At 41.8% G+C, this 21,347-nt stretch overlaps 4 protein-coding genes and 1 long non-coding RNA gene across 5 annotated transcripts; 3 read left to right on the top strand and 2 right to left on the bottom strand.

The window, feature by feature from the left end:
• The first annotated feature begins 183 nt into the window (after positions 1 to 183).
• On the top strand, positions 184 to 1,241 carry LOC139218490 (uncharacterized). Its single transcript, XR_011585676.1, has 2 exons — positions 184 to 513; positions 647 to 1,241. It is a non-coding gene; the product is annotated as an uncharacterized lncRNA (long non-coding RNA).
• A 4,493-nt stretch (positions 1,242 to 5,734) lies between these two features.
• Positions 5,735 to 9,404, top strand: rhof (ras homolog family member F). Its single transcript, XM_070850239.1, has 5 exons — positions 5,735 to 6,206; positions 6,451 to 6,538; positions 7,436 to 7,545; positions 7,906 to 8,040; positions 8,239 to 9,404. Exons 1-5 carry the CDS (start codon positions 6,072 to 6,074, stop codon positions 8,401 to 8,403), a joined length of 633 nt encoding a protein of 210 aa, XP_070706340.1. The 5' UTR covers positions 5,735 to 6,071; the 3' UTR covers positions 8,404 to 9,404.
• Positions 9,383 to 16,722, bottom strand: tmem120b (transmembrane protein 120B). Its single transcript, XM_070850238.1, has 12 exons — positions 16,616 to 16,722; positions 14,900 to 15,018; positions 14,566 to 14,682; positions 14,399 to 14,458; positions 14,201 to 14,296; positions 14,019 to 14,108; positions 13,791 to 13,856; positions 13,608 to 13,669; positions 12,047 to 12,139; positions 11,694 to 11,758; positions 11,475 to 11,543; positions 9,383 to 11,078 (listed from the first exon to the last, which is right to left on the bottom strand). Exons 1-12 carry the CDS (start codon positions 16,676 to 16,678, stop codon positions 10,962 to 10,964), a joined length of 1,017 nt encoding a protein of 338 aa, XP_070706339.1. The 5' UTR covers positions 16,679 to 16,722; the 3' UTR covers positions 9,383 to 10,961.
• An 818-nt stretch (positions 16,723 to 17,540) lies between these two features.
• morn3 (MORN repeat containing 3) lies at positions 17,541 to 19,498 on the top strand. Its single transcript, XM_070850266.1, has 5 exons — positions 17,541 to 17,685; positions 17,789 to 17,946; positions 18,748 to 18,907; positions 19,037 to 19,221; positions 19,362 to 19,498. The coding sequence occupies exons 1-5, from the start codon at positions 17,541 to 17,543 to the stop codon at positions 19,422 to 19,424; spliced, it is 711 nt and encodes a 236-aa protein (XP_070706367.1). The 3' UTR covers positions 19,425 to 19,498.
• Positions 19,499 to 19,595: 97 nt separating this feature from the next.
• orai1b (ORAI calcium release-activated calcium modulator 1b) lies at positions 19,596 to 21,107 on the bottom strand. Its single transcript, XM_070850666.1, has 2 exons — positions 20,810 to 21,107; positions 19,596 to 20,696 (listed from the first exon to the last, which is right to left on the bottom strand). Exons 1-2 carry the CDS (start codon positions 20,921 to 20,923, stop codon positions 20,139 to 20,141), a joined length of 672 nt encoding a protein of 223 aa, XP_070706767.1. The 5' UTR covers positions 20,924 to 21,107; the 3' UTR covers positions 19,596 to 20,138.
• Positions 21,108 to 21,347: the final 240 nt, after the last annotated feature.

The raw sequence follows: 21,347 nt of genomic DNA, 5'->3' as shown, positions 1-21,347 counted from the left end.
ATAAAATTGCCACGTTTTAAACTACTCACATAGTAACGTTTGTATGCATACATGGGCTTATTAAAGGCCTGGTAACAGCTTTGTGTCGCTCACTCTCTCAATGGCTTTTTTTTCTGTGGAATCTGCCGATTACATTTACCAAAATGACAAACACAAGCTAGACACAGGGGGCAATATCTTCTTAACTGCCACTAAAGGCTAATAAAAATGATTAGGTCGCAGGTTTTTGTCGGACCTGTGGTCGTTCACAAATTCAAACATGTCGGACCATATCTGAAAACGAAAACAAACGAATGGGGACTGCGCTGCTGTGGAGCTAGCCTTGGCTGCTAATGTTTAACAGAGGAATAGCATTTTCATACGAAACTCTGTTGGTAAAGAGTTGAATTTAACAGTTGAGCTAACGTTTAGAACCGTCGGAATGCGGCGGTTTGTGACGTGACATTTCTTTCTGTCAGTTAGTCTAATCCAGACCAACAAACTAGTGCCAAGCCGTTGTCCACGATTTTACAAGTATTACGCCGCCGTAGAGCTTGTACTTGTAGTATGTTAAACCTGCGTTGTTCTTACATTTTTACATTATTTTCGTGAATTGCATATTGTCGAGCAAACTGGATTTTGTTTGACATTGCCTGGTGTTTTGCAGTGCTCGGGCAATTGGCTGGTTAACAGCGGCAGCTCGGCGGGCCAATCAGAGCGCAGCAGCAGAGGAGCTGTCTGCTATTAGAAGCACGGCTCAGGAGTCCTTCAACAGAGAGCAGAGAGAGGGGGCCGAGCGCTCTCGGCAGCCATTTTCCTAAAACAGGACTCAATGGCCTATATGGGTTTCCTTTGTTCCAAAAGGGATCTTACACTTGATTTCCTCATCTCTCACGGACTATGATAAAACTATGATTCCTCCTTTTAAAGGATTGAGAAGAAGGAAGAGAATGTACTGGATGTAATACCCTGTGACATTTTGAGCCTTTTTTCCTCTGCCTGGAATCCATCTTTGTCTTAACTAGGTCATGGCACACCCATATAATAGTATTTATATTTCTTAAGTGAAAAGAAACCAAATGTTGTGAATAAACAGCTGTATGGTTTTGCAGATGTTAAATTAGGGGGGGGAAAAAAACACAGTTAAAGTGACAATGTGTAATGGCTGATTGTTGGCATTGCACTTATGGCCTTGTAGGATATGAGTAGCAATAAGTAAGTTCAACTCTTTTATAACAGTTTTGGTAATGTAAATGTAAAAATGTGAGGCATGCAGCTACTGTTATTAAACGTAATTTTCTGTCTTATCTATTGAGCTATCATCAATTTGATCACATAGAAATGTTGGAATCTGTAATAGCCAGCTTTATTCAATATGCTCACTTGCATGCTGACACACAAATATACAGCCTGCAGTCCATGTTACACAGGCTACCACTGCTCCTCAGATGACAGAAAGCAGGCCATGGATAACAATGGCCTTTTGCAAAATAGTTTATTGTGCTGCCTGCAAATTTTTTTGACTGTTGATTGATAACCCATTTGCTTTGATTAATGACTTTAAACACCTTCCTCCCACATCAGCAGCGCTTAACACCCCGGTGGCTTGTGTTGCACCCTGCCTACAACCGTGGAGCCAAACTTCAAGCACGGCTAGGTTTGTGCTGCCATTTGCCATTTAAGAACCAAATGCGTCCGAAGTGTAAACGCCTGCTTGACCTTGCTTCAAGGGCATATTTCGATTTGTAAAGAAGCACAGCCATGTAGCCTTTTTTTACAGCTTCTACAACGGTTTAAAAAAAAAAAAAAAGACCGTCAAACCAAAGAGGAAACAGATGGAGGGAAAACTCTTATCGTGAAAATATTTACCTCAGCACTTGGGTGAAATGTAGTTAACAGGCCTAAACGCAGGGGCAGGAGGAATGTTTTCTGCTCCATCTTCGGATCCTCTAATAATGGCATTAATAAGGGGAGGGAAAGCGTCTCCTGAAAAGGAAGGAATCCATTAGCACGAAAGATAGAGCTCTTTTGGAAACTTTTTGATTAGTGGCAGGCATTGCTTCTCAGCCAGCGAATATGCATCTTCAAGCATCATCTGTGTGGGCAATATGCAAACCATCTCCTCTCTCTCCTTGAAGACAGGATTGCAGTCAAGTATAACCTCTTCCATTTCGACATTTCTAACTGAGCTACACCACATAAAACCTTCAAGGAAAAGTTGTTTTGAAAGGTAACGGATTTTGAGCTATTTCACTCAATTTGCCAGTTTAGATGCCTACATGTAAGTATTCTAATACAACACAGACAACATGAACAATACTTATTTGTGGTTAAAACGCTATCAGCAAAACTATATATTGACTTTTGTAAAGATGTAACTGTAACCCATATTTTTTTTGGATTGATATTGTCAAACTTACAGTTAGTATTCAAAACATGTAATCCAAGTCTTAAACGAGCAAAGGAATCTTATGGGAAGAAATCTTGTATTTCACTGCTTCCCTTTGTCCAAAGAGACGTTTGTGGTGACATGTAGGCTACACTTGTTAAATGGTCTCTCTGCTGTTCTCTTGTCTCAAAATGGCTTCTTTACAGACAAAGGAGAGCACTGTGCTGTAAAATGTTGCTGCGCCATAACTGGGTGAGGCTCGTTCACTCGGGGAGTGTTTTTTTTTTCTGTTGTTGCTGTCGAGGACTGTTTCTCGATAATTCATCAGGAAATCTTTACACGGACCGACACGGGTGATTCAAAAGGGTGTACGTTTTTTAAGAAGTCAATGAAAAGGAAAACAGTGCGTGTGAGGAGGAAACGTTGATAAAATGTCGCATTCAGGCTGTCGGTTGCTGGGCTGACTCTCCCTGGCAACGGCGGTAATCCGAGAGCTCTGGACGGTTGCCATCAGAGCTCGAGCGCGTTGCTGCACCCCCACATTGCCTTATAAGGTCATCAGGAATCCTCTGCACGAGCCCCGGCGGGGTGAAAATAACACTGGGGGGTGCGCAGGACTTCCGCGCGTGCTCTGTGGGTCGACAGAAAGATCGACGGGTCAGTTTCCTCGAGTATAATGAGGTTTAAAACAATAAGATGCGATTCTTTGTTCGGAAAATGACTTCAAAATAGAGGAGGGGGGTGTCTTTATTTGCCTGCGCCATTATGGTGCCTGCTACGCGCTCCTTTTTTCGGTGTGAACGTGTGTGTGGTGTACAGTCGGTGAGTCAGAGGCCTGTTTTTCTTGTTATCCACAGCTAGCTATGGCTGCCAAGTTAGGCGCGTTCCTCCATTTTCAGGTCACGAGGCAGCTACCACCATCTCTCTCTCTCTCTGTCTCTCTCTCTCTCCCTTCCCCCTCCCCCAACCCTGTTTTCTAGACCCCCCATCCACTGTGTAACAGGGACAAAATTGTGAAGAATGTTGGAAAAAAAAGGGTGAAAATTTTGCGTTTAAACCTTTGAGGTTATTTATGGTCTTTGTTGGAAACAACAACAACAACCCCCCTCCCCCTTGGGTCTCGCCATTCAGCTCTGCGCGCCGCTGACAGACTGGAATATTCCACACAGAGGATTGGCCTTTCTCCTGCTGGACAGCTGTCTCTCTGCACGGCGAAAACCTATTTTTGACAGTTATTCTTTGCTTATTTAATTGATGAAAAGGGTGCTGCACACGTTTGGATATTTTGTTCACCTACAGGACAATTTAATATCCTTCATAGGCAACGTTACTCATATGTTAGGCTGCCACTTTCACCTTTGTAAGTCAAACAAGCACCCTTTAGTCTCTTTTCTTATTATACTGGGGTTTTTCATAGCTTGTGCCACACCATACTCTATTGTAGAGGCATATGGGGCACATGAGAACGGTGGATGGCCATTCTGTGGAATCAGGATAACCAGGAAGCCAGTCAAACTGATTTATGTCTGTTCTTTCTGCCTTTTTATGTTCAGCCTTTTATTCTGACGGATTGTTCCCTGAGTCAAATCAGGTTTCCTCAACGCTTTTTAAAATGATTATTTATGGGTACATTGGCTTTCTCAAGGATTTTTCATGCAGATTGGTGGTACTGTACTTTTTATTTTATTTAAAAATTGCATTTTCTTCTTTCTAGGGCTTAAAAAGTTGCATGTGTAGTGTATTAGTAGTGTTATATAAACAGAGTTTGCTATGTGATTAAGCCTCTTTTATATAACAATATGATCACCTGTCTGTGTTTCTGAGATGTTTGAATAAATAGACTACACACTCATTTTTAATGTTTTGTTGTCGTGAAAACTCAAAGGGATTGCTTGGACTTTTTTTTAACTTAAAATGATCTCTAGGCCCATGTTTTAAATTACATTTTAACCACACACTACACTAAAATACACAGCGAACATATTTCACACTGCAGGGTGACATGGCTGCAGGAGCAATTAGCTGTTTGTTCTTATGTGAATTTCCCTTTGTGTGTTTCAGTTCAGGCGAACATACTTGAAAGATTATGTGTTCTTAAAATAGGCAAAGTGAAGGGTAGTGTCAGCTTATTCTCTTAAAGGGACAGCTTGCTCAAAATTCAGCAGTCCTATCCTCTAACTGCACATTTCCTCAAAAGTGACCATTAAAATTCAACCTATAAATTAGATTTTGTAACCTACCTCAGTTTGACCGGCTTTTATGAGAGAGAAAATGTTCCAGACCAGGTACTGAATGAATGAGAGTAATCTCAAATACAGTATTTATGTGCGTTCTGGCTCATTCTTTCTCCTGACACCCACTGGAACCACCTACATCATATTTCTGTAAAGATTAGCAGTCATCGATGTGGCTGAAACATATTCCCAATCCTAATGTTCGATTTTGTTGCATATGCTGCAGTGTCCATTAAAAATATTAGTCACATTCATCCAGTTCATTTGGTATCCAGTAACTCAAAGGCAACTGGGCAGAATTTATAAGACTGCAGTGCCTGTAGAGTTGCTTATGATCACTGCATGCATACACACAGCTGATTTAAACACAGATAAGCTATTCCTCACACCCCAAAGCAGCCCGTCTACCTCACATACCCACAGCCTCCCATTTTAAAACAGCACCTACACGTTTTCACCTCATATTAAGGCAACATACTCTATCTGTGAATGTTCTCTCCAAACCAATCACTTTATTTTGCTCATTTGATTAGTTTGCCGCCGGATAAGATGACCGTACATTGCACCCCAGGATGAGCAAGAATAGCTTGTCCTGATGCCGGATCTGTGATGTCACTGCTGTGCTCAGCCATACAGACTGAACAGAGAAGTGTGACTGACATGTCGCTTGTAAATAGGATGGGAAGATAATACAGGAATAAATAAATAGACGTATGGTCAAAAAGAGCCTTTTGAAATCTCTTCAATCATAGATCCAAATGAATGAAGTCTGTACCTCATAAATCCCACATATATTACACAGTTAATGAACTGCCATTAAAGGAATATTGTATGTTGATACAAACATCTAGGCCTGCCGATGAAAAATAAAATGCATACAGGCATATTATACATATGTGAAGAAACTGAGATCAGTGTACAGTTGTGTCAGCATTTCTGAGAAAATGCATTCATGCCGTCACAGATAAGAATCTAAGAATGCGACTGTTGTAATAAGTATTAGCAAAGCCTTGCTGACATAACTCCAGCATCAGAGGGGAACATGCACACGTCTGTCGATGGAGGCAGTACTTCAGGCCGAGTACCCACCCATTAAATGAAATGGCATGCACATGCAATAGAGGAAGTAATAGCAGCCGGACTCCACTGCTCCACATGTGCAACTCATCTGCGGCACTGTTCCTACGCAGAGATGCTTTCAGTTAGCAGGCTGATAGTAGTGCAGCGGACAAGTGCTGGGGGTCAATTGGAAACAGCCTCAATGTGACAGGAACAGGAAGTGGTGAACCGAGCGAGCTACCTGGTATAACATTAGGCTTGGCTGTTCCTCTCTTTTGACACTGCCTGGAAATCATCTCAGCCTCTACAAATAAAGATTCATCAGGCTTTGGCATGTTTTTAACTTAAATCCGGAGGGAGTATCTTCAGCCCTGTCCTGCCTGACACCTGTTTGATTGTGTGGAGACGAAATGACACAAAACAGTGCTGGGACTGGTAATGGTACCACAAAAAAAAGAGAAGAGCTTAAAATTGTGATAGTGGGAGATGGAGGCTGTGGCAAAACATCCCTTCTGATGGTTTACGCTAAAGGTGATTTTCCAGAGGTAAGAAGAGCTTCCATATCATGTAATGTACCTCAAAGCTTAATATCGCATTTTAGTTTATTAGCACATTAGGACATGTTTCTCTGAGCATAAGTATGAATAATAATGTTGAAATTTGAACTTATCTAAGCCATTTTCTCAACCCAAAATTGATATTATAACTTAGAAATGGGCAGGAATATGAATGAACATGTAATTCTGTAGAATAGCAGTGTCATATCTTTCTCTTGTGTGTCAAAATCAGGAATATGCGCCATCAGTGTTCGAAAAGTATGTCACCACTCTCTCTGTTGGAGGAAGAGAGATAAAGCTCAACCTGTATGACACAGCTGGTAAGACTCTAATTTAAAAATCACCCTCATGCTGAACTTGATCTTGATGAATCTTGATGATTTGTTTTTCGTGTCAGTACATTTCAGTAGGGTTTGGTCTGCACTCAGAGGTCAGCGTTGATGTTCTTGCCGGGGGCATTTTTTTTTTTAATCTCGTAAGATACCAAAGTTCAGACATCCTCCACTGCGTGTTCAGCCTTTATCTCTGTGTCCTGACACTGACAGACGCAGAGGAAGTGGTAAAGGCGATGTGAACTTTAGAGCATCATCATTTAGGAACTTGCCCAACTGTTTGCCTATCAGTGCCAAACTAACCAGCTGTTCTGGAATTAGCTACAAAAGGCACATTTAGTGTGTCAGATTTGTACCTCACTTATAAGCCAAAAACAAAACACACTGTGAGTATTCATCAAATTGTTGCATGCTGTGTGTTATTTAGGTGTGGTTCTTACACAGTTACCTGAAATAAAACAATAAAGGTATTTTGAAGAAAAACGTGTTTATTCATAGCACACAAGGGTATCGAAAACAACAGTTTTGAATTAGCGGTACCTAAACCGACATATTTGCTACCAATGTACCCAGCATGACTCAAAACTGACATGCTTCAGAAACTGCTGTATTTCTGTGGAGCACAAAACACGACAGACTGTGTTGGTAGCTTATCTGCTGTATAATTGCAGCGGGTGCCTTACATGAGCGGAAAAGGAAGCTGAAGCCAGGATGTGGTCTCCCTTTACCCTGAGTTGTAACATACATCACATCTTTATGTTCGGGCAGTTGCATCCAGAGCAGAACGGTTTCTATTTAGTCCTGCTCTTTACTCTCACACATGAATTGTTATTCACAATGAGACATTCATCGGCTACCTTTTCTTTCATGCCTCTATTCTTTTAGGACAGGAGGACTATGACAGACTACGGCCACTCTCATACCAAGAGGCCAATCTGATTTTAGTCTGCTTTGACGTGACCAACCCCACCAGCTTTGAGAATGTCCTAATAAAGGTGATTATTTTTGCGGTGCATTAGCAATGTGCTACGTTGCACACACAGGTACAAGGAAAGAGGAATGCTGGTATTCCAACTGGAGTTTCAGGTTTGCTGTTCAAATTCAGTTTGTTAATGATTGTTGGCTGCATTCTTTTAACCATGATTAACTCATGCAGCTGAGCCTGCATTTGGACATTGACCCTCATGCATGCAGGCCTGCAGTAGGACTCTATGTTGTGCTGGTGCTTGTCCCTTCTCAGTGCTGCTTATGAATATCGCAAAAGAGTGTAATCCTACAGCACAGCACAAGTCTGATGTTTAAGGGAACAGGCACGTAATGACTCAGGTTCTTAAATTCTGATTTTGTTCACCCAGTGGTACCCAGAGGTGAAGCACTTCTGTGGGGAGACTCCGGTCATCCTGATTGGCTGCAAGACGGACCTCAGGAAGGATAAAGAGTGTACAAGGAAGCTCAAAGCCATGAATCTAGCTCCCATCACTTATACACAAGTAAGTCAGGACAAGTGTGCTGCCCCAAAAGGACCTTGTAAATTACATTGAGAGGAAGCAGTCCAACCAGAACCCATAACCACATTTAGCTAGTTTCAATACTAGTTTCAATACAATAACAGATGTCACTTACCCCCTTCTCATCACAGACATAGACTCTAATTCTTGGTGTTGATGTTGGGTTGCTTTGGGATGCAGGGTGAGGAGACCCGGCAGCAGATGAATGCAGAGCTCTACCTCGAGTGTTCGGCAAAGTATCAGGACAATGTGGACGATATTTTCAGGGAGGCCACCAGAAGGACTTTGGCCTTCAATCGCAAACGGAGGAACTACAAGAGGAAGAAGAAATGTGTGGTTTTGTGAGGTCAAAAGGACTAAGGCTGGAGGACTCCACTCTCCAGAATGGGAATGCCACTGGTGATGGCTTCAATGGAAAACAAAAACAAAAACGTAGTTGGACAATCAGACCATGGTGTACTTGGTGTCCTCGACAGATGTGGGAACAGCTGTATGGCTCAGAAACTCTGGGCCCCACTGAATCATGAGCACCTCTCCCTTTACCGTTACCAGAACATGACTAATGGTGTAACAGGAAAGGCACATTTTGCAAGAAACTGCAATGTGGAGGTGCTACTTGAAGTGCAACTCTGTCAGTGTTCTTACTTTCATATTAGGAATGTAATTTTCAGTGTGTTTTTATTTTCTAATGATAGACAGCTCAGTACTGTTTAATTTGAAATGTAAATCTATTGGTTTCTTGTATTGTCAACTTTTCCTGAGGCTTTTGTAGTGTCAGTTCAAATGTCTGATCTGGTTTAAAAACTGCTGGTAGACAACAAATAAAATAGTTGTTGAATTCAAAATTCAATCTATTTTGGCACTGTGGCGTTAACAGTCATAAGAAAAAAATAAAAGAGAAAAAAGGATTAACCCCCAACAGCGTTAGTTCATCTCCAGTGACCCCAAAGTAGAATTTGTTCTGGAGGTGCGTCAACGCAGCAGCACAGCCCTTAACTGGACCGACAGCGCCCACTAGTGTTGGAAATACTGAATGTGCAATGGCTGCATATGAAACAATTACTTTGTCTCATTGCACAAGAAACACAGAAATAGCGACCGTTTTTAATTTTTGTGTTTAATAGTCAATATAGATATTATTTGTACAATAATGCACACACATTAAGGGATTATCAGCCGTCTCTCTTCACCGATCACACCCAGGCACCAGTCAGTCTTTGAAATGAATGAGTTGATATCAGCTACACCAAAACTGAGGAAATCAGGTTGTTTTGTGCATCAAATGTAACATTTTTGTCCGTAACTCAATATGCTTCACGTTTCCCTTAATAAAAGTGACACATAAATGCTGTGATTTTATTCAACATGATTGCTTTGTGGGAAAAGACAAACATTATGCTGTCTTATCATTTTTCAAAATTAAAGGTTTTCATTTTCTTTGCTTTGATGGGCTGAAGGGGGAATAAGCCACTAGAAAGAGGACACTATTACAGCTGCTTGTGTGACTCCATCTGAGACCCTCCTGTAAAACTTGAAAGAACAAGCATGAAACACACATCAGACAAGACAGTGAACCACAGCAGCAGCTCCAGTTATGGCCTTTAGTTAATTCATACAAATCTTTTATTTAGTATGTTGACCGGATTTTAAAAAAAAAAAAAATAAATCCAGCACAATTTTATCATCCTCCTTCTCCTGTAGTTTACTCTTACAGTGCTGGTGCCAATAGCAGCATTTGATCATTATTCATTTCTGCAACACCACAAAACAAGATGGGAGCTGCTAGCACATTTCTCTTCATGTGTTAAACCTAATTTGAACTTCTCATGTCAGAGCTCAGTGACAAAATGTACAGAGATCTTGAAGCAAGACCTAGACCGTTAGTAAAACATGACAAACCTATGTATTCGTTACAGTACGTTAGCATTATGTTAAGTCTAACTGCTAGGTAGGACTTCACGTGTAAACCTATTTTACGCTCACTGGGAAGAACTGTCTTCACAGAGACACTTCTTCTTATGTCTGTATTCATGTGACTAAGCCAGCTAACCAAGTTTAGGCGTTAGAGCATACAAAAACAGTTATGGCTTTTGTAACCACTGCCTGAAGGGAGAAACAGTGCTGGATATTCTCGTAGCTCAGACTCTGTCGAGGAACTAGGAAAACAACAAAAACAGAGCTCCAGCTGATTCCAGACAGATCAAATACACCAAAAGGAATTTTTCTTAATTTTGAAACTGAAGGTAAATTTGGGCAGTCAAGCTTCAGGCTTATGTTTCTGAAACTGTGGACCTACATGTGTCACTTCAAGGACAAAAGTGGAGTACAAAACACTGGTTAGCAGTGAAATAGCACAACGGGGGAAAAGTTGAGATAATTCAAGAGACAAAGCGCAGCGCCAAGTTGAACAATTGTGTTCAAGCCAGTCGAGACAGTTTAACCAAGACTACTTCACAGAAGTATGAAGCATGTACACGACAGACGTTGGGTCTTCAAAGGCAAACTGTATTCTGTTCATCGATGCTACCCGCCCTCGTTAAGTTGCATATGATTTGAACAAAGGCTCTCTGACAGATTCATGCACAGACACATAAAACACCTTCTTCCCACTCACTTTGTATGTACAGGACAAAGCCACAAACTGTCCATCCACCAGGTGAACGCCACTTTGTGTTGTGACCGGCTGAGCAGCAACATCGATGACGAGTCATTAGAAAGCAGAAGCCCGTTGGCTAGACACTTAGGCTGTCGTGCTGTCACCGAAGCCTGAGAGAAACGGCAGTCTCAGCTTCGCCTTCTCCCGGCCTGATCGTGCCGCGGTCAGTCTTGTCAAGCGATTGTGCGTCTTGCCTCAAAATTACTGGCCGTTTGAAGAATCTGAGGTGTCTCACTGTGTTTTCGTCTCAGTCATTTTTTTGCACCTTTTCCTGGTTTTTCTGAATTTTTTGGTGGACGACCTTTAACGTGGTGAGGAAGTTTCCCAGGAATAGGACGAGAAATGTCAGTGCCAGCATAAATACCTGAGAGAAAAAAAAAAAAGGACAAAGAGGTTTTTATGTTCAAGACAAGTCATGTCGTGCATAGATCTGTAGTTGAGCAGGTGGGAATTAAAAAAAAAACAAACAAAAAAAAATAACCACACATGACTTTACCACAGGTCATTCCGATAAAGAAATCACATGACATTTGTGTGCTGCACAAGCCTTTTGACTTAACTTCAGTGGCCAATTCATGTGACCAGCTCATATGGCCTCAAATGTGCTTGTGTTTACGCCGCTTAGATAAAAGGCAGGCAAAACGTACATGCGATTTTAAAAAGGAGGCCTGCAAACTTTTTCCTTTTTGCCAAACAATTTACTCCGTCTTGACACATCCGTTTGACATTTAAGCAATGGACCTGCCAATACGATCTTTACCTGCCACTCCTTACAGTCCTCGTGTCCCGCCAAGCGAAACAAGGTCACCGAGTTGTACAGCTGCCAAAACTGTGAAAGAAGAGGACGTGTTATCTTTCAAATCGTCGCTGCACACTCTCGTTGTACAAACTAATTTTGCTTTGGTGCTTTGTCCTCAGCTGATGCAGACTCTTGGTATTAAACAAAAGCAGAAAAAAAAGGAAAGAATTTCTCACTTACATGTCCAAAAAAGAGGAATGGCAAAAGAAAAGTGAGACCTCTCCACATCCAGGACTGAAATCCCTCTGTGGAGACATAAAACTGTAACAGTGACCTTGGGACAACTTGACACAGAACATAGCGGTGCCGTTGCTCAGTCGTCTCTGCGCTACAACCCGACATTACAAGTGGTTTGAGAGGTGAATTCACAGAGACCGTACTCAAATTACTCCGACATCTGTGTGGCAGCACGTTGATGCTAACAACTGGCTCCATCTCTCACCTTTAACCTAATTTTCCAGACATGGTGTTGCACATGTCTCAAGAGTTCAAACGATTGAAATTACTACCGCCCAAAATAGTTTACAACTCACCCACTGTGAGGTCCAGCTGATTTCTCTCTCCCAAAGCTCGCAGCCGGTATAAACAGCCGCTCTGGTAATAATACTGGAGGAACTGAACAAAGCCTGGAGGACAAAAGGATTGCAAAAAAAAAAAAGGCATTTTAGGTTCAGATGATCTAATTCACATCTCAATACTGGAAAGAAAAGCAACTACCATCAGCTTATCAGCAGTCACCAACCCAATTAGTAGAATAATGAAAAACAGTCAACAGGAGTCTGTGATGTGAGGCTTCGCATACTGAAATGGGGTCATGTTGTCCCTTAAAACAAAAAAGAGCCACACTGTCTCGTGTGACATTTGACTTCTCACCTGAAACCCCAACCACAGAGCCCCATCACATCATGAGCCGACATGTGATTTACTGGCTATAACCACCAGTGAGCGGAGTGACTTTACTTCTCCATTCTGGTGAGAAGAAATGTCCACAGAATAGTTTTATCATGAAGCCATCATTAGCAGGCGTGCAGACTACAGTCCGACATGTTCCGTCGACAGACCTGTGGTGCAACACATGCTAACATTCAACTAATGTGAAGAAACTCGTGCCAATGACCTCAATAAGATCTTCATTTATCAAAACCTAAATCACATCAACTGCTTTTAGTGCCAGCTAAAGGATAAGGAAGGCTGTGTCTATTTCCCAGATTCCTCCAAACATGTTTTCTGCATTTAATTAACCATTTTGGCAATTGTTTGTCCTTTTTTTTTTGGACCAAAAATGCCAACATTTGTGGTTGTAGCTTCTCCTGTGTGGGATTTTGCTCCCTTTTTGATTCTTCTTTCAGAAAGCTGTTCAGATGAGACAAGACATCATGAAGGCTTTACCATGGAAGTGGAGAAATTAAGACACGTGTCACTATTTTCTGACACTGTATTGGTTAATCAAGGAAATAACAAGCAGATTAATCAATAGTTGCAGCCCTACAGGAATTCATTTGGGCAAATAAAGCACGTCTCAGAATACAAAGACACATACTGGACGTAACACCAGCCCTCCATTATCATCCACAGCTGGGGTCTGCAAAAGAGCATGTTACCAATTATTTACTAGACTGACAGCACACGGCAGTGTGCCTCAAATGGTCCACAGTGTGGCTACACTTGTCCAAAGTAAAAAAAACCCAAGTGAAATGCAATGTTTGCAACAAGGTATTCACAACAAACACAGGGACTGTTTTAACTACCGTACATCACACAAGAGCACAAAGTCACTGCTGCTTTTTGAGGGTGAACCGCCTGTTGGGGACAACGCAATCAGCTCACGTTTGGGTAAAGCCCATCACAGTGACACTGAAAACTATTATTTTAAGCGAGAAATCGTCTCAAACAGACAGATTCAACACATGATGCAGTTTTAATAAAAATGACATCAAACCACAACTCCAGTTTGATACAATTAAGAAGCAGGTCTTTGGCTAGTTAGAACACAAACATTATCCTTTGACACCTAAAACTCAGACAGCCCACGTCATACTGTGCAGACAAATACATACATTTTGTTCGAGATTAATAGACAGGTTAAAGTCTTACTCTGATATATGGAGAAAGCAAGGAACTGGCTTCTGAACATCTGGTACATGGGCCCCTCTGGCCTGTCAAAAGAAAAAAAAAGGTTCACCGAAAAATAAACTTCAGATACCGTTTGTTTGTACAAGCGTTAAAATATGATTGCTGAAACAATGAGATGCCATGAAATGCAAGACAAAAACTCACCAGGTAAGCATCACACCTGAGAGAAAGGTGGATACATAATGGTGAGACACCCACCAACCTTTAATCCTGAAAAGCATAAAGGAGAGGACAGGTAGACATGACAGCTGTATAATCCAGTAAGCAAGCACATCTCCAAAATAGCAAAATCTTATGTCAACCAAATGAAAAAGGATAATTAGGACGAGTACTTGTGTGGTTTTACTTTACGGTTTCTTTCTGACTACACACCTGGAGCCATTGCTCATGAGGATGCTTTCCCTTATGGTCAGTGTGCAGTAGTACCACACCAGCAAAAAGTTGAAGATTTCATCAGTGACTCTAAACAAAAAGAAATAAAATAAAATAGTGAGCAACTTGTAGATTTGAATAAGTCAGGAACATTGATGATGGAGGGGTAAAAGTTCTCTCACCGACAGTTGAGAAAGAAGAGGCAGGTTATTGCTCCAAACATCAGGATTATCGTCATGTAAAGCTTGAACTTCTCATACTCGTCTTTGTAGGCAAATCTATGTGGAGCAGAAGACCAGAAGAACGTAAGGAGATGACAACAAGTACACACGAACCCAGAGTCTTTTCATGTGGTCCTCCAGGCTGAATGCCTCACATACTTTGCCTGGTTGCTAAGAAGTGTTACGTTCACATTGCCCAGGACCAAATTCAGGTACAGCCTGAAGACAAGAAAAACACACAGACAAAAAAACATTCAGGGAATAAAACTCTGTCTTTTGTTAAGTGAACTGTTGGCATGAAAAAAAAAAAAAAAAAAAGCACTGACCCGTTTTTCTTTGGCAAATATGCCTCCATATCAAAGAAGACATTTTCTTTATCTTTGATTTGCGTTTTGATGTCTGTTATTAGTTTCACGTCTTTCTCGTCACATGCTTGTGCACACCTGTGAAGAAAAGACAATATGTGAGTGGGAAAGTAAACTAGGAGAGGAGAAATATCTTAACACAGGTATTTCTGTGACAGAATTATTAATAATCTGACCATTAAATCCATCTCTACTACATGTCATTTCAAGAAAGAGCCATTCTGAGGAATTGTAAACAGGTTCCTCTCCTCGCTGACTTGGTGGCACAACCATTTCCTCGATTGCCGATACTTACTTGTTCAAGCTGTACCGTAAGTCTTTCAGGCATTTTCTCTGTTTACTGATGGCGCCGCTGCATGTTGCTTGAAGGCTGGTGAGCTCCTCCAGTTTTTGTCTGTATATTTTGTGAGTTTCCTGGTGATCAAACACAGCGAGCATAGAAAACTTGTAAGGGTAAAAAGCTCTACTGACTTTTGCCTTTTGACAAATCCAGAACAATTCAATCAAATAAAAGTGGATATGAAACTAAAAGTACAAAGCACCGCTGATGGGTAATTCCAATCAATACAGCAATTAACATAAACAGAATGTCATATTTCATTGAAAAAAAAGAAGTATCCTCATCTCACCTAAATCTTTCTTTGCAAAGCTTTAAAAATTCTTAATGAACAATGAAAACCTCTCGGCAAACAGTCTCTGTTGAGCGGAGATGGAAATGCTTCACCCTGTCAAATCTTGTTTGACTCTTCTCTCTGAACACAAACAGCCGTTTTATACGGTGAAATGTGTATCACAGTATCTGCATTTATGCTGGAAGGCCAGTCCACAGCTTCCAGCAGCACTGGTTTATAAGACTGGGGCTGAGTGGTGGAGGTGAGGATGCTCAGTCAGCAGAGATAACCCTGTGGTCTGACGTGAAGAACTCATCCTCCCCCAAATGTGATGCACATTCATGTACACCATCATGGAGAATATGAAGTGAACTATATCTAAATGAAATAAATACTTGCTTAAAGCTTTAAGAAGAGAGATCCTGACCTTCCAGATGGGTCGCTGATTACCGTGTGTGTGTATATATCACTGCTGTGAACTGTTTATAGGGATGTGCTGTTCTAATGATTTTACTACAAGCCAATCAACGTCAACATGATCAAGTCTCCTCAAGCCCACAGACAGTAGAGCTACGACTTATGGACAAGCCGGCTGCTTCAGCGCAGGTTGGATATTTATCCATTGGCTAAGCTTCATTTTAAAAGCACACCCCGAGCAGTTGACAGTCACCTTCATCATCTTTCCCTACGGAGCAGCTCCACATTTCTCATTTTGATGGCATCACAGGTCCACGTCTCAGCTGTGTGATAGCAGCAGGAGGAGAGAGGTGGTCTTGCCACAAATCCACAGTCCCCACGGTGCTAGATTATATCTCAAAGCGAACAGTATTCTTTCCTATTATCGAATACTCACTCTGGTTCAAGTTAGCCGGCTAGCATACGTGAGCTAGCGTGGCAATGATGCATGATGATGCATTCACTGACCGCGAAATGATTTACTCCGGCAAAGCAACAGAAACAAACGTGAAGTTACCTTTAGGACCTCCAATTAAGTTTGGCAGCGGTAATTTAACACGTATTGTAGCCCACATTGGTGAACTGTGTGGTTGGCTAAGTTACTGTGGCTGCTCATTAGCCGCATAACGTTAACACAATAGCGGTAGGACAAGCAACCTGCTGCTAACGTTAGCGAGTGTAACACGCGGATGTATGTTAGCGTGAAGTCAAACATGATAAACGTCCAGTGAAACATATTCAAAGCCTCCAATATCGCTACCGACAACGCTTTTGGTTATTGGCTAAATGCTGCGTTTACGACTGGGCTGAGAATGAATGGCGAATAGGAAGGAGCCATCCAAACTAACATAGCCACTAGAGTATGGGCTGTCAGTGTCATCCACAGCACGCTATAGCCACCAATCTACCACACACGGTGGACTCGTATTAGTGTTTTCTGTCACCTGTAATTGTTGATATTCCTCGTCAATTTCCTCCCACTCCGTCTGAAACTTCGGCTTGGACATTGTGGTACAGTAGCTGGTGTAGCGAAGAGGACGGCTCCACAAGATCCCCCCCCTCCCGCGTCTCTCCTCACACTGACTGTCCACTCCAGACGCTTCTTTAAGTGGGCTGCACAGAGCATGCGCACATCATACACTGTCCGGACAACCTTTGTGGTAAAAACAAACAAACAAAGGAAATAAAGATTATAACATAGAAACGTCTTGGGCATCAATTGGGCCTTCAAGACACGTTTAAAAAAAAAAAAAATCACATTTAATTTTATTAATTTTGTACAGGCCAAGCTACAGTACACAGTTCTGTTGCTAGGATACAAAGAATGCTCTGCTCTCTGGGTAAGTTATACTAGCTGTTGGTGACTAGTTGCTGTCTACTATGTTTTTTTTTTATTGTATTTAACTGGCAGCTACATGGTCTGGGTTTACAAGCGGATTGAGTTTAAGTAAGATACAAGTACTTTGCTTTTAGTGAGTGTTGACATCCCAATGTGGCCGGCGTTAAGTTACACTGTGCTAAATAACGTTAAATGGCTACATAGCTAGCGTCTGATGGCCTTATAGCTAACCTGCGAATTTAAACCAATTAAACTTTATCCTTACAGTGGGTTCAAATGCTTTGGTTAGCAAAGAATCCCGTAAAAGACATGCTAATGATATTTACACCTGAGGGTATGTGTTCAGCTGTTTGTGTGTGTGGAATACTTTGCTGACAGTGTTTTTTACATATGATCTTCAGCACTGAAAGTATTGTAATGTAGAGTTTTTCTTATTTTGCAATGGGAATGTCAAGGTGAAAGAGGTTAACCTGCACACTTTCATGGATGTGTTGTGTTGTTATAGAGTTTTCATAAGGCTAACTCCAGCCATGCCACATTTTAAACCACCTCAAAAAGACCAGCCACTCTCAACACTGTTGGACATCAAGTCTCAGAAAAGTGGACTGCGGTGCACAGTTTTCTCGGTCAGTGGAAATGAATACACTGGAGAGTGGCAGAACAACAAGAAGCACGGTGAGATACTTCAGTTCAGTTACTGACAAATCTATCTGGTAATGAGGCACAGCACACTTCGGCTACACTATAGCTAAAATGTTTGCTTATTACTTTTTTCAAGGGAAGGGTACTCAAGTTTGGAAGAAGTCTGGTGCCGTTTATAACGGAGAGTGGAAACTTGGAAAACGTGATGGATATGGTACCTACAGTGTGCTACTCCCAGAAACAAAGGAGTATGTACGGAAGTACTGTGGTGAATGGAAAAATGGAAAGAAGCATGTAAGTATACTGTTGTATATGCACACTGTAACTCATGCATGTACACACTGATATATATATATATATTTTGCATGCTCTTCTATGTATGTATATGAATGTATATATGATATGAATATCCTGGGAGAGGACATTGCCACTGTGGAGGAGTACAAGTACCTGGGCGTCCACATTGACAACGGACTGAACTGGAGGTCCAACACTGACGCCGTTTACAAGAAGGGGATGAGCCACCTCTACTTGTTGTAGCCAGCGCCCTGTACTGGGCAGTGGTCTGTTGGGGGAGCAGCATCAGAGCCGGCGACACCAACAGACCGAACAAATGGAAGTGGTAGTGGTGGTGGAAAGGGGGACCATGAACAAACTTTTGTCCATTCTGAACAATCCTGACCACCCACTTCACCCACTACTGGATAGACAGCGGAGCAGCTTCTCAAACAGGCTGGTTCAGCTCCGCTATCACAAGTATCACAAGGACAGATACAGAAAATCTTTTCTGCCAACTGCCATAACACTTTTTAACAAGTCAACTCTGGCTGGCAGAGAGCTTTCAGCACCCTCTGCTATTTAACAAATATGTATTTCTGTTCTTTAACGTGCACTATAGTTTTTATTTTATTCTATTTTATTTAACTCGCACTTTGGTTTTAATCTTATCAATTTATCTGCTTATTTATTGTTGCATTCATGGTGGTGGTCACTTTTACTCGCTTTTGCTCTTTTGCTGCTGTAGCACCAAAATTTCCCCACGGGGATCAATAAAGTATTTTCTATCTATCTATCTATCTATCTATCTATCTATAGGGTTACGGATCATACTTCAACAATAACTCGGCAGTTTATGAGGGGGAGTGGAGTGAGGACCATCGCAGTGGCTGGGGCAGGATGTACTATGAGAGTGGAGATATCTACGAAGGAGAGTGGATGAAGGATACGAATCACGGACAAGGCATCATTCGATTTGGTAAGAGCACTTTACTTCACATGTGTAATTTCAAATCTAAAATGTTAATTAAAGTATGTAATGTAAATTAAAGTTTAGTGGTATAAGAAGATTAATTTTAGAATATGACTTTCCAATTTCCAATCCAAGCAAATGGAAATTGGTATGAAGGCACCTGGCGTGATGGCAAAAAGAACGGCAATGGAAAATTCTACTATTCTGACAAAGGTCAGCTTTATGAAGGCTTTTGGGTGGACGGAATAGCAAAATTTGGGACCCTGTCTGATTTTGCGAGGGATGAAGCATCAACACCAACAAAGTATCCGATTCCACAGGTACAACATTTTGACCGGGGATACATCCAAAACCATACATCTGAGTTTACAAGCGGCATGTCACCACTTCTATGGCACAATCACGGACAAAATTGTTGCACCGTTCACTATTATACGAACATATCTTTTCTTTCCATAAGGTAAACCTGGTGGACATGCAGTGGGTTTTAAGGGAAGCCCAGTCAGCCTACCTCGAACAGTGACGGAAAAACAAGAGGATCTACAGCAAGTTTTCACTCCACCACACACTAACAAAGAATAAAGAAAATAAATGGCATGTTTTGTTTGATTATTTAGAACATTAGAACTACGTTTGCAAACAGTACACCCAAAATATTCTAGAAATTCTGACACTTGAATGCCACTTGGTAAAAAAGTGTTTATTTTTACACCACTGCCTGTGCTACAGATGCCAGCACATATTCTCTAATAATACTGCAGTTCTGGCAGCTATTGAGTCAGTCTTTGCGAACAGCAGGCATTATAACTGCAAATGGTGAACGTCACGATAAGTCATGTACACAGTAAATAAGGAGGGTTAAATACTTGTGGTTTACACACATGACACGGTAGTATATATTAAAAGTGTTCACTGACAAACAGGTAAATGTGCAGCAGGCAACAGACAGGATTCTATGTCATTGTTCAGATTGTCTCTACTGTAATGTAAGGGATACATCAGGCATCAAGACTTTCCAACTTTCAAGTTACATGCATTATGGCAGTTTGTGATTTCACAGTTGATCAAACAAGTTTTTAAAAATACAAATATTTTCACAAAAGAAAATGTCACAACAAAGAAGTGAGATATCTTCATTCCTGTAAAAAAAAAAAAAAAGAAGTAGCCATTAATGTGGCTTTTTTCTTAGAGAAATCCTAAGGAGTCAGAGTTCCACCATAGTATCCACCATACCTGTCTACGGGAAATGTGAGCTTGGAGACTGCAAGATGGAAGATTCCCCTCTGTTGTCCAGTTCATTTTGTAGCCTGGTGAGATTAGATAGCTCCTCCAACTCCTGAAACTGTCTGTCAGTCTTGTGACTAACCAAGGAGCGGTAGAAATGCACAGCGAAGACAATGAAGACCAAACCAAAGGGAACCATAATAGAGGTGGAGGTTATGGCAGCAGCCACACCAGATGAAACTGTGTTATTGCTGGACTTGTTGGGCTTAACGGGCAAAAATTTGACCCAGCAGAGCAGAACCACCTCGGCCAGGAAGAGCAAAGTACCAATGACTGTAGAAAAAGCCCATGCCAGCTCAATGTGTCTGTGCATTCGCTCGTGTGGAGACTCCTTCACAGAGTTGAGGTTGTGGACATTGCTGACGGCCTCTATATTGGGCAAAATGCAGGTGCTGACCATCAGAGCGAACAGGTGAACAGCCACAAGCACGGTGGTGCAGGCACTGAAGGCTATGAGGAGAGCAGGTGGGTAGGGATAGCTGTTGTCCAGCTGCACTTCCACCATAGCCACCTGGAGAGACGGACAGGAAGAGCACAGCACACAACTTTTACATGTGCCAATACTACGTCACATGACTGATTGATGCACAGAAGAGTAAGAGGCTAATTTGAACACATTGTTACCATAGCGAATCCAGAAAGCAGAGCTGATGTCCGGCTAGAAGCCTTCAATTTAGCCCGACTCAGGTAGAGCTTTCTCCAGGAGAGTGCTTGCAGCGAATGCTCGTTCAGACTCATGTTGCTCCTGAGATCAAAGGACTGGACGAGCAGCTCTGGCGCAGTTACCCTGTTACACTTGCGGAACACGACAGAAACGAGCCTTCAACATGCTAACAGCAAGAAACACTAACACTTAGAAAACATTTAACCTCGCTAGCTGGCGGAACTGCGGAAGCTATGTCTTCACCGCCAGTCTCCGGCGCACACAGCGTGCCTGCCTGCACCTTACATTACCCACAAGTCTGCGCGCTCTGAGAGCAACATCCGCTAACTCGGTTGCGTTAGCTCAGTTATGGTTTCCTAATCAGCCCTGAGTTAAATCCGATGTAACCACCACATTCAGCGAGTAGTAACTGTAAAAAGAAAAAACTGTTGACTTGAACGCTTGAATACACCAGTCACGTGCACGTCACGCCCACCGCACAGAAACTACAGTTGTTAT

Source organism: Pempheris klunzingeri, chromosome 19 (assembly GCF_042242105.1).
Source record: "Pempheris klunzingeri isolate RE-2024b chromosome 19, fPemKlu1.hap1, whole genome shotgun sequence".
NCBI classification, from domain to species: domain Eukaryota; kingdom Metazoa; phylum Chordata; class Actinopteri; order Acropomatiformes; family Pempheridae; genus Pempheris; species Pempheris klunzingeri.
This window is presented reverse-complemented; position numbering and strand designations above follow the sequence as displayed.

Bases quoted from the DNA above. Each gene is read 5' to 3' on its own strand.
- rhof (XM_070850239.1), top strand. From the start codon at position 6,072: ATGACACAAAACAGTGCTGGGACTGGTAATGGTACCACAAAAAAAAGA. The intron at 6,539-7,435 runs GTAAGACTCTAA...CTATTCTTTTAG, and splicing joins CAACCTGTATGACACAGCTG to GACAGGAGGACTATGACAGA. The intron at 8,041-8,238 runs GTAAGTCAGGAC...TTTGGGATGCAG, and splicing joins CTCCCATCACTTATACACAA to GGTGAGGAGACCCGGCAGCA.
- tmem120b (XM_070850238.1), bottom strand. From the start codon at position 16,678: ATGTCCAAGCCGAAGTTTCAGACGGAGTGGGAGGAAATTGACGAGGAA. The intron at 14,109-14,200 runs GTGAGAGAACTT...CTTTTTGTTTAG, and splicing joins CTCTTCTTTCTCAACTGTCG to AGTCACTGATGAAATCTTCA. The intron at 11,759-12,046 runs GTGAGTTGTAAA...ATGTCTCCACAG, and splicing joins TCAGCTGGACCTCACAGTGG to AGGGATTTCAGTCCTGGATG.
- morn3 (XM_070850266.1), top strand. From the start codon at position 17,541: ATGCCACATTTTAAACCACCTCAAAAAGACCAGCCACTCTCAACACTG. The intron at 18,908-19,036 runs GTAAGAGCACTT...TTCCAATCCAAG, and splicing joins ACAAGGCATCATTCGATTTG to CAAATGGAAATTGGTATGAA. The intron at 19,222-19,361 runs GTACAACATTTT...TCTTTCCATAAG, and splicing joins CAAAGTATCCGATTCCACAG to GTAAACCTGGTGGACATGCA.
- orai1b (XM_070850666.1), bottom strand. From the start codon at position 20,923: ATGAGTCTGAACGAGCATTCGCTGCAAGCACTCTCCTGGAGAAAGCTC. The intron at 20,697-20,809 runs GTAACAATGTGT...CCGTCTCTCCAG, and splicing joins TGCTTTCTGGATTCGCTATG to GTGGCTATGGTGGAAGTGCA.